The sequence below is a fragment of the Globicephala melas genome, chromosome 13 (assembly GCF_963455315.2).
Source record: "Globicephala melas chromosome 13, mGloMel1.2, whole genome shotgun sequence".
NCBI classification, from domain to species: domain Eukaryota; kingdom Metazoa; phylum Chordata; class Mammalia; order Artiodactyla; family Delphinidae; genus Globicephala; species Globicephala melas.
The window spans coordinates 14,172,203-14,190,076 of record NC_083326.1 but is presented as its reverse complement, the minus strand read 5'-3'; the positions used below and the strand labels follow the sequence as shown (position 1 = coordinate 14,190,076).

The 17,874-nt window shown below is 44.5% G+C and overlaps 1 protein-coding gene and 1 long non-coding RNA gene across 2 annotated transcripts in view; one reads left to right on the top strand and one right to left on the bottom strand.

Moving 5' to 3' along the window:
• MALT1 (MALT1 paracaspase) overlaps positions 1-5,662 on the bottom strand; it is a 59,515-nt gene extending 53,853 nt beyond the window's left edge. The window contains exon 1 of the mRNA XM_030868049.2: positions 5,289-5,662. Coding sequence (XP_030723909.1) covers positions 5,289-5,563 — 275 coding nt within the window. The 5' untranslated portion in view covers positions 5,564-5,662. The remainder of the gene's footprint in view (positions 1-5,288) is intronic.
• LOC138842942 (uncharacterized) overlaps positions 5,499-17,874 on the top strand; it is a 54,482-nt gene continuing 42,106 nt past the window's right edge. The window contains exon 1 of the long non-coding RNA XR_011377953.1: positions 5,499-5,697. This is a non-coding gene — a long non-coding RNA (uncharacterized lncRNA). The remainder of the gene's footprint in view (positions 5,698-17,874) is intronic.

Genomic DNA, 17,874 nt, shown 5'->3' with positions numbered 1-17,874 from the left:
AGGTATTTTTCTAGCTGCAAACAAAATCGCCCATCCTCCTGGATTTTTCTACAGGAGAGGGACAGATATGTATACACACACAGAGACCTGTGCATCCATCCATCCAACTGTCCTAAGTGCTTTGGAGAAAAACAAAGCAAAGCAGGGGGATAGGTAAGGCTGGAGCAGACGTAGAGGGTGATTTTAAGTAGTGTGATCAGAGAAGACCTCACTGAGAAGGTGACCTTTTTAAAAAAAATGTAATCAATGTTGTTTATTTTTAAAATTTTTATTGAAATATAGTTGATTTACAATGCTGTGCTAGTTTCAAATGTATAGCAAAGTGATTCAATTATACATAAATATACAAATATATTCCTTTTTTACATTCTCCTCCATTATAGGTTATTACAAGATATTGAGTATAGTTCCCTCTGCTATATAGTAGGCCCTTGTTGGTTACCTATTTTATATACAGTAGTGTGTATATTTTAGTCCCAAATTCCTAATTTATCGCTCCCTCCTTTCCCCTTTGGTAACCATAAGTCTGTTTTCTACATCTGTGAGTCTATTTCTATTTTGTAAATAACTTCATTTGTATCATTCTTTTAGATTCTACATATAAGCAATATCATATATTTGTCATTCTCTTGTGAGAAGGTGACTTTTAAGCAAACACCTGAAGAGGTAAAGGAGCCTGTCTTGTGGTTCATCCGTGGAAAACATCTCAGGTTGAGCAAACAGCAAGTCCAAAGGCCCCGCTGTCTTCAAGGAAGGGCAAGAAAGCATGTGTGACTAGAGCTGAGAGAGGGAGGGAGACACTAACAGGATATCAGTTCCAAGAGCTCACTGGTAGCTAACTGGTGTTTTTACTCTGAGATGGAGAAACAATAGGAGGGTTTTGAACACAGGGAGGATAAGACCTGATTTAATGTTTTAAAAGATTCTTACTGCTATATTGAGAATAGACTGGGATGGGAGCAAAGCAGGAGGCGGAGAAGTTAGGCGGCCATTGGAACAATGCAGGTGAGAGATAATGGTGGCCTGGACCAGGGTGGTCGCAGTGGACGTAGGATTCTAGACACATACTGGAGGTATGGCAGAAGGGATTTGCTGATGCAGTGGATGTGGTATATAAAAGCGGAGTCAGGAATGACTCTGAAGTTTCTGGCCTCAGCACCTGGACAGATGTAGTTGCCCTTCACTGAAATGCAGAAGACTGCAAGAGAAAGAGGTCATGGTGGAAGACGTGTTAAGTTTTGGACGTGTTGCATTTAGGATGTCTATTAGTCATTCAAGAGGAGATCTACACGAATGAATCCAGGAGTTCAAAGCAAAGACATGGGCTGAAGATATGAACTGAGAGTAATCAACCTGAATATGTGTAAAGCTAGGAGGACTTAAGGATAACACCAAGGTGGGGATTAGGTGAAGAAGCCCAGACAAAGAGATACAACGCCTAAGCCCTAGGGCATTCCAAAAATCCAAAGAGGAAGAGGTAGAGACTGAAGAGATAGGGACAGGAGGAAACCTGCCTATCATAAAGTGCTCAAGGGCAGGATTCCGTAGCTAAAAGAGCACCTTCTACACAGCAAGTATGCAGTGGCTGACTGTTTTCCCTGGTCCCAAAGCCCCATCTCTAAGCTCCCTCCTTCATGGAATTGACACACTATTAGAGCCTCCTGAAAGTTCTGCCATCTTTGGGGCTCGAACGTTCCAAGCCTCCGCAGAATTCACACTGCTTGGGCAAGACACTCAGAACCTGTGCTTATCTACACTGACAGCAAAGGGCATTCAATATTCAGGCAGTTTGGAATGGAACTAGGGCTGAGTTTGTTTAGGGCACTCCCACATGTTCATGTTTTGGAAAACTAAACTATATGTAAGGATTTATCCTGAATCACCAATAACCATCTGGAAACACTCCTTATCCCTGATGGGACAGTTCAGAAGGAACTCCTGTGGCTTATTTATTAAATTCTTACCTAGTCTGAGGAAAGTCGTATAGAGTGAGGAAAAAAAGTGAAAAGAAACAGAATAGGCAAACTTCTGGGATTTTAGGGCTGTGAATCCAGCGACTCTGCAGCAAGCACTGCACATCCTCGTGGGAACTGTCATCCATTTGGACTAGATTCACTATAATTCCTGTGTTTGACACTAGAGAAAAATGCCTTTCAGACCTTTTACTATTGTAGATGCTCTTTTGCCATCGGTATGAAATCGTTTTAAAATCACTGTTTTAGTCTTAAATAGAAAAAGCACCGCCAGCTTACCTTGCCCCATCAGTTGTCACTCCCCAGCCTCCAAGTTCCCAGGGCTAACCTTTTGTTAGGTCAGTTTAATTCTTCTGATCTCAACAGGTATGTGAGCTTAATGTTCTCCAGTTCTCCAACCTTCAGGGTGGCCTCCACTTTCCCCAGCACAACTAACCTACTCTGAGCTAACCTTCACCATCCTGGAAGGCTGGCCAAACTCATCTGTCCCCAGTAAACTTCCCACCCTGAAATCCCCAGCTTCCACAACTTCATGCCCTTTGTTGCTTGTCTCCTCTTGCTGGGCAACTGCCCTCTCTCCATACTACCTTCACCAGAGAAGTGGTCTCAAACTTTTCCATTAGTTCCTCAAACAAAGCTAATACCATTCTATAGCCTTTAACAAAACTTAACTGAAGGCTTAGGGAGGAAAACTGCACACCTGATGTCAGGTATCCACTACTTTTAGATTCCATCAGCCATGCCTCTTCAGCGACAGGGCCTTACTGATGTTCTCCCTCCTTCATGGCCAAATAGGAGTGCTCACTTCAGGAGAACCTTCTTCAGGAAAGGCCAGAGCCTTCCCTAACTAGAGTAGTAGTTAATTTCACAAATTAACCAATCACAGATCTGGTAATCTGACCCCGCCCCCTGCCCACAAAGAAGACAACTGTTTATGTTATTGTAAGTCTAGAAATTCAGAAATCTATGGACCTAGAATAATAGTATGTATCTTGGATTTTCTTTGCACAGCCAAAAGCACAATGTATTCTTCCTAGAACAGAAAAAAAAAAAAAAAGGGGGCGGTACTTCCCTGGCAGTCCAGTGGTTAAGACTCTGTGCTTCCAATGCAGGGAACATGGGTTCGATCCCTGGTTGGGGAACTAAGACCCCACGTGCCGTGCAGAGTAGCAAAAAATTAAAAAGAAAAAAAGAAAGAAAGAAAGAAAAAAGTATGCCATCTGCTCAACTTTGCAAATTTACCACTTCTTGATTCCATCCTCACATCATTACTCCATTGAACAGCCAAATAATCCCAAATCATCATTATTCTGGTTTAACCTCAAACTCGTTGAAACTCAAGGTTGTGGTGAGAATTAAATACTTAATACATTGTCTGTTATATATATTAACTGATTAATAAATGATAAAAACCCACTGTTATTATTCACACCCAACATAGCCTCTAACATATTATTTGTGATTGTCTCAGAATAACAGTCTATTACTGCATAAGCCCTTATAAGTAGGAGCTAAATATCTGACATCGCTTTATCTTCTGAAACATTTGCAAAGATCAGGCACTCAAAAAACTTAATTTTGAATGAATGGTTCCCCTCTCAATTCAAAATTATTTATAGAGTGTCTAAGATAGGTTCTATGCATAACATATAGGATCTTAAATCTTCTTGTTCTCGAGGAGTTTATAAAGACGTGTACAAATAATTATAGTACAAGACAAAGTTTGGTTATATGAGAAGTTAAAAAAACTGCTAAGGGGTTCAAAGGCAGACCCAAATCGTAACAGTGATCTAGAGCAGTGGTTCTAAGTGTAGTCTGGGAAGCCCTACTGCAGTTCCTGAGGCCCTTTTCACAGGATGCCCAAGGTCAAAATGACTTTTCATAATAATACTAAGATGTTATTTATTTTTTTCATTCATTCTCTCAAGAATGGACATTGGCATATCCAGTGTTACCTGACCTGTGACAGTGCAACAGACTGAGTGCAGAAGGACATAAAAGATGCCGGTTCTCTAGGATTAAGGCAAGACATTAAAGAGATTTTCAAAATGTAAAACAATGCCACTTTTCTAACTAAATTTTTTGTTTTGGAAAAGTTTGTTCTTCCACAAAAACACGTCATTTCTGTTAACATGTAATGAATTGTTCTCTTTAAATATTAAAAAATTCTTGATTTTAATTTCTAATATGGTAAATATCAGTATATGTTGTATGTATGTAACATATAGAACCCACGTTAAAAACTCTCGGGCGGGGGGGGGGCGGTTTCCCTGGCAGCGCAGTGGTTAAGAATCCGCCTGCCTACGCAGGGGACACGGGTTCGAGCCCTGGTCCAGGAAGATCCCACATGCTGCGGAACAACTAAGCCCGTGCGCCACAACTACTGAGTCTGCGCTCTAGAGCCCGTGAGCCACAACTACTGAAGCCCTCACACCACAACTACTGAAGCCTGCGTGCCTAGAGCCCGTGCTCCACAATGAGAAGCTCACGCACCACAACGAAGAGTAGCCCCAGCTCGCCGCAACTAGAGAAAGCCCGCGTGCAACAACGAAGACCCAACATAGCCAAAAATAAATAAATAAATAAATAAAACCCAAAAACTCTCTGGGGTTCTCAATAATTCGTAAGAGTGTAAAGGAGTCCTGAGAGTCTTAAGCCCAGTTCCAAGCCTGGTAATAGGAAAATGGTTTAATGTTCATGGTGAAATCAGGAAGAAAACCTGGCAAGTTGGTTTGATGGAGGAAGACGGTGAGTTTAGTTTCTTTCTTTCCCACTATCCTTCTCTCTCTACATCTACATTAAAACCTTCATGAATTCTTGCACCTCAAACCCTTCACCTTCATTATCTACCTGCACGTCCCCTTCCTAACGTCCCTTAGGTCTTCTAGGTCTGTGTATTTTAATCTTTTGGAATTACCGCCCTAACGTAATGGTCTCCAGATAGCTTTCTTTATATTCTCTTTGGTCAACCTCGATTTCTCTCTTTCAGCTAAAGGGGAGGAGAGTAGGAAAAGGGTGTGCACTGCCGGAGTCCAACCACGAATCTCTGCATTCCCAGGAGTTTCCTGGGTTCAGGCTCTCTGTCTGGAAGGTTACTTAAGTTCTCCCACCTCCTTCCCTCCGCGCTCCTTACCGCCAGCGGCCCCTGCACCATCTCAAGTGGCCCCGCTGTTTTCCAACCTCACCCATCGCCGCGTCCGCCCTCCCTCTCCCGCGCCCACTTCACTCTCCCCGCGCGCCCCCCGCCCAAGTACGCCCCCACGTGACCCCGCCCCGCCCTTACACCCCACCCCACCCCGGGCCCCGGTGCCGCACCTGAGCCGGAGGCGCCCCCGACTCCCTGCCACCTCGGCCAGCCTCCTCCATCCCCGGCCCTCGGGCGCTCGGTCCAAGCTCCGGCCGAGCCTCCGCAGCAGCGGCTCCGGAAGGCGGTTGAGGGTCACGCCGGCTGCTGCGGGGAGCGGCGGCCCCGAGGGCGCGGCCGCCGGCGGCTGCGACGCCAGGGGCGGCGGGGCCTGCAGCAGCTCCCCGCACAGCGACATGTCCCGCGCCGGCGACCCCGCGACAGCCGCTGCTCCCGCCGGCCGCATCGCGCACTTTCCGCTCGCCCCCTCGCTCGTCGCGGCGCCGCGGAGGCAGGGGCGGAAGGACTAATTGGACGGCGCTGCACCGTGCTCGGAGGAGGAAGCGCCGCTTCCCGCCCCGCAGAGGCAGGTTTGCCTGGGTGAGTCGGGCCCGCTGGCCGCGGTAGCGGCTCCGGGGGCGGGGCCTCGGGCGGGGGCGGGGCTGCCCACTGCGCGCGTGCGCGCGGCCGCGCACCTCCCCCCGCCCTTCGCGCCGCCTCTTCTGGGCCGCGGCGAGGCGCGCGCTTCAAACCCGGGTGGGAGGTGGAGTCGTTGCTGAGCAGGAAGGGTCGAGTGGTGGCAGCTGGAGGAGGAAGCGGTGGAGGAACTACGGTCGGGCGGCACCACTATGGCGAGGAAGCCTGTGGCGTCGGGGCTTCCCGAGGCTGTGGGAGGAGGATTGCCTCACGCCAAGGAGGGGAGCACGTGGCTTTCCATCGCCGGCGGGTCCGCTCCTCCAGAGGCGCGCTCTGCTGACTCAGTGACTTGCGTGTGCCCGGCGACGCCACCAGCACCCGCGTTGGGCAGCCTCAGCGGAGGCTTCCTCGTTTTAGGATTAGATGTGTATGGCATTGCTAAGGGAAGTGGTGCTAGAGATCCAGATACTCAGTGGAAATTGCCTGAAATCTGTGCCTAGACTTTAACAACAACAACAAAACTGGGCTATGGTGTATTTAAACCTAATTCGATCTTGGAAATGATTGTTTTTAGCAGGAATCACCTGGTTTCCTCCGAGTCAGACTGCCATCCAGAATCTTCATAAATCACAGCAGACAGATTTATAGAGGTTGCCCTTCCCTGGAAGGATGCAGATTAGATGAAATAACAAATGCAGTCGCACCTGAGCTCACTCTACCACTCTTAGCGATATTCGAGGCCATTGCCCCATTGAAAACTAGAGGATAGTTTGGGACAAAAGCGAGCAAGTAACTTATAAAGTGTGACTAGCCAGGTAGCCCCCAGACAGAAGGTTTCCTGGTCCAGTTTCTGGTGGCATTAACTTTTTCATCACACGGGACAGCAGGATTTTCTGTAGCAATAATTTGGACACCCAAATTCTCACTACCTTTTTTCAGGGTGGTAGCTCCACACAGCTTCCACCACATTCTAGCACAGTTAGTCACTATCCAGTGATTTTTTTTTAATCCAGTATAAGTTCAGAGTTCAGAATGCGGTATAATGGCTAAGTGCACAAACTTTGGATCCAGGAAGATCTGCTGGGTTCTAGTTTTATGACTTTGAATAAGTTACTTAATTCTCTGCCTCATCTATTAAAATGGGGCTGAAAATATAGTATATATAGAGTTGCTACCAGAATTAAAGGAGTTGATGTATGTAAATCACTTAGCTCTGCTTAGCAAGTAGTAGATAATAAATGCCAACTTATCAGCATTATTCTTACAAGTGCAAATGCTTGTTTCATACTCGGTTTGACCTTGGTAAACCTTTTCCAATTACTTCTAGTGCCTTCTGCTTTTGTCCTCAGTCAGTGAACAAATATTAGTCTATTACCTTCAGGTACCAAGTATGGAAATCAAGTCTTCTGGTCTTTATTGGTCTGGTCCTTGTTAGTCTAGTCTTCTAGTCTGTTAAAATTGAGATTCAAGGGAGTTTTTTCTAAGTGTACTATACACAAGTTTTTGCTTGTGCACCTGCTCATTCATTACCCTGTGAGTATCCTTCCCAATTTGACCAGGTGCATCTTAGCCAGTACAGCTCAGCTGGGTAATGATGATGTCAGTGCCCTCCCACCCCCTCCCCTGCTTCTCCCCTCTGCCTCAAGACAAGTGCCTCCCTCATTTCACTCGAGTCAGGGCCCTGTTTTTCACCTAGCAATTTTATATCCTATGCATTCGCCTCACCCGTCACCCTCCAGCCTCTACCTTGGACTAACATTACGTTTTATGACTGGTCTTTTTCTCCTCCCAATCAAATGTTAATATTTTTTTTTTACTTTTTTTTTTTTTTTTTGGCGGTACGCGGGCCTCTCACTGTTGTGGCCTGTCCCCTTGCGGAGCACAGACTCCGGACGCGCAGGCTCAGCAGCCATGGCTCACGGGCCCAGCCGCTCCGTGGCATGTGGGATCTTCCCGGACCTGGGCACGAACCCGTGTCCCCTGCATCGGCAGGCGGACTCTGAACCACTGCGCCACCAGGGAAGCCCTCAAATGTTAATATTTTTCAATGTAATTTCACTCCTGTGGTTCTCTTATGGGGGCTAATGGTACAGTAGAAAGAATGTGACCTTTAGAGTTAGCCCTGAATTTGAATTTTGATGCTGCCAGTCATTAATGGTGTGACTTTAGGCAAGTTAACCTCTCACCTGCAGTTTCCACATCTGTAAAGAGTAGAAGATGATAGTACCTGTTTCAAATGATTGTTACGAGAATTAAATGAGAGATAATTTCTATATGTACACATAGAAAGTGTCTGGGAGAAGTAGATGCAGAGTTTATTAGTACTCTCAAAGTTGCCAGGTTAATTTTGGAAAAACATAATAAACAGTAATTCAACATTGTAAATCAACTATGCTCCAGTAAAATTAAAATATTAAAAAAATAAATAAACAGTAAGTCACGTACCTTTTCTATATCAGCCATTACATTTCTATAAAGATAGGAGAAAAACAGAGTGGAGATCTGACTTTTAAATGCCCCTTGAAAGTTCATGCATGTCTACGGATAATATACTTGGGAGTTCTTCCTCCTTAGTTGAAAGTGACATAGGGCTTTGTGAATCCAGACGATTTGCAGGAAGCCTGTGGTTTCATTCTATAGAAATCCATTGATGTCATCTTTAAAACACTCACACATCTGGAATCTGACCCATAGCTCTTTTTTCCTTTACGTGTTTTGACTAGAGTTGGTACTCTAACCAAAAATGCCAGAATGCCATTATTTTATATCTGGACAGATTTTCAAAGGCCCAGTGCAGGAGAACACCCAGAGGTCCTGGGATCTGTATACAACAGAGGGAAAGGAAACAGGAGTCCTGTGACTTAAATGACATTCCTTGTCTCCCACCTTATTCCATGCTCATCGCCCTTTGTGACCTCCGACTGAGCCTCTGTGTTGAGTCCACGCAAGCCACTTTCTGACACAAGGTTCTCCACTTTCCTTGCTGCCCCTTCTTGCCACCATCTCTCAAAGGATTGGGGGGATTTTCCTATTTCAATTTCAACTTGGGAATAACAGCTAAGCATTGCATTAATATTCCATACCCTTCCTTCATGATGAATCATCCAGGGCAGAGATTACATTTACTTGTCTCATTCATTCACAAATATTAATTGGATTCCTACCTTGTGCCAGGCTCTGTGCCAAATACTGTTAAGGGATGATTTTCATTTAGTTTTGTTTTTATTAAGCCTGTATTTTTTCTAGAGTTGTTTTAGGTTCACAGCAAAATTGAGGGGAAGGTACAGAGATATCTCATGTACCCTCTGCTCTCACCTACTTACAGTCTCCCCCATTATCAATATCCACCACCAGAGTGGTACATTTGTTACAACTGATGAACCTACACGGATACGTAATAATCACCTTAAGTCCATAATTTACGTTAGGGTTCATCCTGGTGTTGTACATTCTGTGGGTTTAGAAAAATGTATAATGATATGTATCCACCATTAAGGTATCATACAGAGTATTTTCACTGTCCTAAAAATCCTCTGTACTCTGCCTATTCATCTCTGCTCCCTCCCAACCCTTTTCAATCACTGGTCTTTTTACCGTCTCCATATTTTGACCCTTTTCAGAAAGTGATATAAGTGGAATCATACAGCCTTTTCAGATTGGCTTCTTTCACTTAATAATATGCATCTAAGATTCCTCCACGTCTTTTCATAGCTTGATAGCTCATTTATTTTTAGTGCTAAACAATATTCTATTGTCTGGATGTACCACAGTTTGTTTAGCCATTCACCTACTGAAGGACATCTGGGTTGTGTCTAAGTTTTGGCAACTGTGAATAAAGCTGCTGTAAAGATCTGTGTGTAGGTTTTGTGTGGACATACGTTTTCAGCTCCTCTGAGTAAATACCAAGGAGGGTGATTGCTAGATCATAGGGTAAGAGTATGTTTAGTTTTGTAAGAACCCCAAACTGTTTCCCACAGTGTCTGTGTCCTGCATTCCCACCATCAATGAATGAGAGTTCCTGTTGCCCACAACCTGGCCAACACTTGGTGTTTTTGGTGTTTCAGATTTTGGATAAGATGGTTTTTCAAAAAGAAAGTTAAAATCATGACTCTCAACGAATGTACAGTGAATACAAGTCAAAGATTTTAGTTAACACGTTAGTGAATGAGGGAAGCAGAAAGGTGTTGTGGCCACTTCAAAGGAGAATCCAAAAGTGAGATAAATATGTAAGCCCAGCAGGGAGCTGAGATGAATTAGCTTAATAGATGCAAAACAACTTCTTCCACAGTGGAGGAGGGAAATCCATTGAACCTCCCCCGACAGAATTTATCTATTTATAATCAAGAATTATTTGCATTAGTATCAGTTTTCTACAACTTCTATCTCTCAGAGTTGCAAGATACCTTAGTCAAAGGCAAAGAAAAGCATAGATAACCCAGACAGATGAGCTAGTTAGGACACCCATTACATTCTACATCTTTGTTAATTCTTTCTTACAGTGCTTAGAGTACAGGGTTGACTAAATCCAATCTCTGCTTATGGCAAAGAAAGGGAGTGGTGAGTACTCTGTTGGCAGCAAGAAGGAGGGCTGAAAACGTGGAGGAGAAAGTACCATGTGGAGCAGCAAGAGAAAAAACAAAACAAAAACCTCCTCACATACAAGGGATTTCCCATGAGGCTGTCAGTGGCTAGTTTAGCAGCGCTTTATGAGATGGAAGACATTCCCGTGTACAGCACACCCCTGTATACACTGCCACTTTCTCCTTCCTATTCAAGAAAACGTATCTGAGGAATAATACCAGGTATCATGATAGATACAACATTACGATAGGAAAAGTCTTGAATCAGGTCTAATTTACTATCTAAAATGCCAATCATTTATTATCTACAAAGCAGATCAGAAACTCTGATACTTAAATGATCAGCAGTAGCAAATCACTGGGGACACATTTCAACTGAAGGCAGGAACTGCAGTTGACGTGATATTTCTCATGGCCGTGAGACACTTTGTTGGGGTTTTCAAAAGGATGCTAACTATGTTAAGCCACCCAACAGTCTTTTTTTTTTTTTTTTTTGCGGTACGCAGGCCTCTCACTGTTGTGGCCTCTCCTGTTGCAGAGCACAGGCTCCGGACGTGCAGGCTCAGCGGCCACGGCTCACGGGTCCAGCCGCTCCATGGCATGTGGGATCTTCCTGGACCGGGGCACGAACCCGCGTCCCCTGCATCGGCAGGTGGACTCTCAACCACTGCGCCACCAGGGAAGCCCCCGACAGTCTTTTGACTTTGTGACACTAACAACTGCATTGGGCTACGATGCAATTTATGAAGAAATTAATCCAATAATATTTACCAACTACCAATCTGTACTCTCTTAGGACATAACAGGGATGCTGGCCTCGCCAGTGTTCCTCATCCTTGACTGCACATAAGAATCACATGAGGGTAGCCCAGTTCCTCAAAAAGTTAAACATAGAATTATCATATGATCCAGCAATCCCACTTCTGGAATATACCCAAAAGAATTGCAAGCAGCAACTCAAACAGATGCCTGTACATCAATATTTGTAGTGGCATTATTCACGGTAACCAAAAGGTGGAAATAGCCCAAATGTCCAGTAACAGATGAATGGAAAAGCAAAACGTGCTACATATACACAATGGAATATTATGCAGCCTTAAAAAGGAAGGAAATTCTGACGCATGCTACAACCTGGAAAGCATATGCTTAGTGAAATACACCAGAAACAGAAGGACAAATATTGTATGATTCCGTTTATGTAAGGTACCTAGAATGGGCAAATTCATAGAGACAGAAAGTAGAATAGAGTGGGGCTGGGGGGCTAGGGGAAATAAGGAGTCATTGCTTAATGGACACAAAGTTTCTGTTCGGGATGATGAAAAAGTTCTGGAAATGGATAGTGGTGACGGTTGCACAACATTGTGAATGTACTTAATGCCACTGAATTATATACTTAAAAATGGTTAAAATGGTAAACTTTATGTTGTATATGGTTTACCACATACACACAAAGGAACCTTAAAACCTGAGAAACCTTAAAAACATACTGATACTTGGCTCACAATCCCCAGAGATCTGATCTTAATTGGTCTGGGGTGTCTTTAGTTTTTCTTTCTTTTTTTAAATAGTAGTTTTAAAAGTCCCTGAAGTGATTCTAAGGTACAACCAGGTTTCAGAAGGGATGCTTAATCTCCAGGGTGGTGGTGCTCAGCCTTGACTATATATTAGACTCATTTGGGGAGTTTTAAAATACATTGGTGTCTGAGTCGCACACCCAAGATTCTTATTTAATTGGCTCGTGGATGCTGCCTGGTTACTGAGAATTTTTTCTTAGTTTCCCATCTGATTCTAATATGTAACCAAGGTGAGACCCACTGCTCTAGGGAGAGCCCAGGATCTCTGCCTTTCATTCCATCTTTGGAGAGCAAGCACTTCCTTGTCTGTCAATGATGAAACCAAGGGCATAGTGGGAAAGGAACTACTGACGGGAGGCAGAGGCTCAACTTCTCCAAGGCCACTTGATTCTTTCTCTTTCGCTTCACAGTCAGAATGTTAAAAGTGGGAGAAGTAGGCTTCCCTGGTGGAGCAGTGGTTGAGCGTCCGCCTGCCGATGTAGGGGACACGGGTTCGTGCCCCGGTCCGGGAGGATCCCACATGCCACGGAGCCTGCGCGTCCGGGAGCCTGTGCTCCGCAACGGGAGAGGCCACAGCAGTGAGAGGCCCGCGTGCCGCAAAAAAAAAAAAAAAAAAAAAGTGGGAGAAGCAAAGCAGACCAGTAGAGGGTCCAGGAGAAAGGAGTGAAGATCTGCCTGTTAGGCTCATTCCTAAGGGAGAAAGGCTCTTTATTCTTCTGGCATCCAGCTCCTCCCAGCTTCTAACATGGGCACTGCTCCCTCACCATCCCTAGTCCCCACTTATTCCACTCCTTCCCCAAGAGGGGCTCAGAGCTGACCTGTCCAGCCAGGATTCCAAAGACCCAGGGCTGTTAAGAGTGTCTCGATCAAGGGACCATAGCTCTGGGACTTCCCTGGCGGTCCAGTGGTTTAGACTCTGTGCTTCCAATGCAAGGGGCGCGGTTTCGATCCCTGGTTGGGGGAACTAAGATCCCACATGTGTGTGGTTCAGCCAAAAAAAGGGGGGGGGAACCATAGTGCTGGTGCATGAAAAATTAGCTAGTTTACCTTTAAAGGATCATCTAGATGGTGGACATACATCATCCCTTGATTGATCCTGACTTACCTTCAGCCAATCTTTCGTCCCTTTTATCTTCCTTGGTATTTGTATTTCTGTTCTTCTGTATAAATACTGGCTCAGTCTGCTTATGAGGTCCTGTTGCATCCTGCTATCTTGTTTGTGATCGCCCTACTCCAACTCTCAGTCCTTGGAAGCAAGGCCAACTAGACCGGGTGGGGTGGATTTAGACACGCAGTTGAAAAGCAACGTGAGGTCAGGGTGGCCCCCGGAAGACAGGAAGTATGGAGAGAGCAGATGAGGCCAGCTCTACTCTAAGCCTTGAGGTAAAGTAGTGGTTCCCCATTAGTCTATGCCATTCCATCAAGGTGGAGTCCCACCATGAGGATTTTGGCTGATAACTTACCCAATTATAATGAGAACACACTGCAGGCAATGTCCCCTATATAACATGTCCTTCTTCCATATATATGTCCCTTGGGAAACAAGCAGACATTGGCAAGGAGACTTGGGGTTCCAGATCCTGGCTGTCCGTTCAGACACAGCAGACAAGGGACACAAAATATAAAATAGAACCTATGTTTTCTAGAAGCCTATGATCTAGCTGAGGAGAGAAATTTTATAAACATGAAAAAGTGGCAAAGCAAGATTTTGGACCTTAGGATTTCTATATTGGTGTATGCAGTTTAGAAGTTTTCCAGAGACTTATCAAAAGCCCTAGAGATGGGCCAGGAACGAAGAGAAGTAAACTTCTAGAATTAGGGATGGTAAACTCAGAGAGTGAAAGGAGTCTGACCAGTGAAGGCATGATTATTTCCTGGATAATACTGATATAATTTTACTTTTTAAAAAATGTGACACCTATGACTATTCCCAGTTGAATGACAATATTAGCCTTTGTAGGTGAACACACTCAGGTGGAAAGGTGAAAATACACTAGTGCTGGCTCTGCTCCGTGCTTCCAAGGGTGACCTGTTCTCAGTTTCTTGGGGGTCACTGATGGAGGGATCTGACTGTGCACATGGTGTTATGTGCCAAGAATTGATTCAAAGCTCCCGGCAGCTTGGGCTGTCCATCAGAGCCTGGGACTTCCTAGGTGTGGTGCCCTGAGGACATATTTTGTGGCTCAGATCGAGGGTGTGGACTAGATGCTATGTAAGCCCCCTTCAACATTATGGTTCTGAGTGGAAGGGCATGAGGTCTCAGAGGAGAGCACGTGATCAAAGACTAGCCCTGGTTGGTGATCACAGCTCTTCCAGTATCCTGGACTACTTCTAGTTAAGCAAATGAACATATAAATAAGATTATTTGTTGGGGGGCAGAGGGGCGATATTTAAATGACTGAAGGTTTAAATTGTAACATTAGTTACATGCTCAAATTAGATGTCGAGAACAAACAATGCTGTTTCAGGAGAATGGACACCGTATTAAATTAAAATGCAAGTAATATTTATTGGTTGAGGGAAAGGGGAGAAGGTGCATGTTTAGTCAAGCAACAGTTTAAATCATACTTAAGGCCTTTAAACATTAGTTATTTGCTAATCCTTACATGCTAATCATTCATTTGTTCTGTAAAGCTACGTCAATGAAAACTTTTCTTTGAAACATTTTTTGTAGGAGGCTAGTTGAAATTATGAGTAAAAGGGCATTTATTTAAAATATTCTCTAAGCTTTTCACTGAGTGACTCTAATGAAGTTAATTTACTGAGGTTTTGCTGTATATAGATCAGAGCACTGAAGCTACTGGAAATTTTTATGGTATCATAATAATCAATAATTATTTCATGATAATGAGAATAGCGTGAACAAGTATGTATATGGTCACCTGTTCAACACGATATTCATGGAAAGTCAGCCCTAAAGAGCACCTCAGTTGACTTAGGCCAACACCTTCAATTTCAGATGAGAGCTCTGTGGCGTAGAGAGGTTTTCTGTCTCTTCTTAAGCCTCTACCATAGTAGTTCTCAAAGTGAGGGCCCTGGCCCAACTGCATCAGCTTTTCGGAAATGCAAATTCTCAGGCCCCCCACCAAACCTACTGAAAAAACTCTGGGCGTGAGCCCAGGAAGATGTGGCTGAACCAGCCCACCAGGTGATTCCGATCCACAGCAGTTTGAGAACTGCTCCCCCCAACTCTAGCTTTAAAACATCTTGAGACAATAACTTCTCCAGTGACAGAGAATTACTTCCTGTTTTATGTCTAAATTTATCTCCCTAAAGCTTTGCAGGGCGTGGCAGACAGTCTGTACAAGTGCAGAGACACCTTTACGGGTAACAGCGCAGAGTGGGGCTCAGCAGAAGGGGGAGATGAAGACAGGGCTGGCGGTGGGCAGGGGCTGGGGAAACAAGGGCTGGTCTTTGCCCCTTCTTATTACTGTTAATCGATAATTTTCTAATCTGAGATCCATTCCAAAGAGGGGTGTGGCGCAGTTTCATTTGGGGTCTGGGTTTTTAAGACAAACAACACTGAGTCGACGGAGTGCAGAGTTGGGGTAAAGCTTAGGAGCGATGTGGTAGAGACATGGGTGTCTCAGACGCTGGCCAACGTGGTTCCACAAGTTGTCTGAATAAAGCAACGTAGAACGGAGAAGGGTCTAGCCCTCTGGGAGTGGAGCACAGACAAGCTAAAAAAGGCTCCAGATGACTGGCTGGGATCCAGGGCAGGATTCTGCCCCTCCCCACCAACTCCTGCCAAACCAGTGTTAGGGGAGAAAGCCAGGGATTCAGGGTACCCAAGAGATGGGGGTTCAGGATGCCGAGGGAGCCATGTAGGTGGCCTGACTGTGTTTCTGAGGTCTTCACAATGCTGTTTGGAAGGACTGTTCTGTCTGCCTAGAGTGGCACTCTTTTCTCAGAAATATTGCTTTTCAATACATGGTTCATTGGGAGCCCCCAGTTTCTTACCAGTCTGCGTCCTCAACCCAGTGATGGGCCGGAGGCAGGCGTGTTGCCCAAGCTTGGCCAGTCCTGGGGATTTCTGACCTTCACCTTGATGAAGAGGGTCTCAGGCTCTCTCAGGTGGCAAACCTGTGAAGTATGAGCCTGAGCTGGCTGGTGGTCATGTCCCCACCGGCTGTGTGGACTTTTCCCATAGGGGGAGAAAGTGACCGGTGCCCTGAGAGAAGCAGAAATGAGAGGTGGAGAAAGTATTCCATCCCTGGTTGTGGTTGCCGCCGGGGCCCAGCTCACTTTTCATCTTTCCTTTACTGCAGTTGGCTGAGCCAACAAATTTGCTTTTTTGCTGTAGGGGAGGGGAAAAAAAAACCCTTTTCCTCTACCCTCTTATGTTCAGTACCTGGGTCCTGCGAATTACACTGGTAAGCAACAGATGAGCCGGAGAAAATGTTTATTTCATGTGCACGTGGGAACCATCAAAGGAAGTCGATGCCTCCTTAACTGGTTGGCCTTAAAGAATTATATACCTAATTTAGTAGAAGAGGGGGAGGGGAGAGAAAAGGCTTCTTATGGGAAGAACAAATAGGTTTCTTTAAGAAAGGCCAGTGGGTTTTAGAAAACTAGATGGGAGAGGAGAAAGTTTGTGATAACGTTTGTCTATACAGGTATGGGTAGTCTTTCCATCTTCTTCAGGGTCATAACAATCCCCTGGAGAAGGGAATTGGGTTAGGTTTTATTTTTGTTCTTTCTTCTGGGAGTAGATCACCCTGCAGAGGAATTTATGGCAGCCTTATTTCCCAGAAGTTACTGCTTTTAGTCAAATAAGGGAAGCTCCCAGAGGGCTTTGTGTGTGTGTGTGTGTGTGTGTGTGTGTGTGTGTGTGTGTTTATCTGTTGAATCTCAAATGTCTTCAGCCTAAAATAATCATTATACAGAATATTTTGGTATCTTTTGGAGAGGCATATTCTGAACCTCTTCATTGCCTAAGCCAATTTCGTACCCTTTAGGTACCGTGCCTAGCTTCGCGACATCTTTCTGTAGATGCTTTAACTAGCAAGACACCCAGTAGGTTTTCTAAAAAAATATTTTCTAAGTGGATAAGCAATCAATTCATACTAATTATTTTAGACTTAATTTTTTTTTTACAGTAGTGTTAGGTTTACAACAAAATTGAGAGGAAGATACATAGATTTCCCATATACCCCTGGTACCCACACATATATAGCCTTTCCCGTTATCAACATCACTCACCAAAATGATACATTTCTTACAATTGACAGACCTACACTGTCGCATCATAATTACCCAAAAGTCCACAGTTTACCTTGAAATTCACCCTTGGTGTTATACATTCATTCTATGGATTTAGACAAATATACAATGACATATAGCCATCATTATAATACACAGTATTTTCACTGCCCTAAAAAATCTTCTGTGCTCCCCCTATTAACACCCTCCACCCTCATCCCTGACAACCACTGATATTTTTACTGTGTTCATAGTTTTTTCTTTTCCAGAATGTCATGTAGTTGGAATCATACAGCCTTTCCAGACTGGTTTCTTTCACTTAGTAGTCTGCATCTAAGGTTCTTCCACGTCTTTTCATGGCTTGCTGGCTTATTTCTTTTTAGTGCTAAATAGTATTCCATTGTCTGCATGTACCAGTTTATTTACCCATTCACCTACTGAAGGACATCTGGGTTGCTTCCAAGTTTTGACAATTGTGAATAAAGCTGCTATAAACATCCGTGTGCAGATTTTTGTGTGGACATAAGTTTTCAACTCCTTCGTGTAAATACCAAGGAGTGTGATTGCTGGATTGTAGAGTATGTTTAGTTTTGTAAGAACCCCAAACTGTTTCCCACAGTGTCTGTGTCCTTCTGCATTCCCACCAGCAATGAATGAGAGTTCCCGTTGCCCACAGCCTGGCCAACACTTGGTGTTGTCGAAGTTCCAAATTTTGGTCCTTCTAATCTGTGTGTAGTGGTTATTTTTAAAATTATGCCATCTGCTTTATAAATCCTGCATGCAGT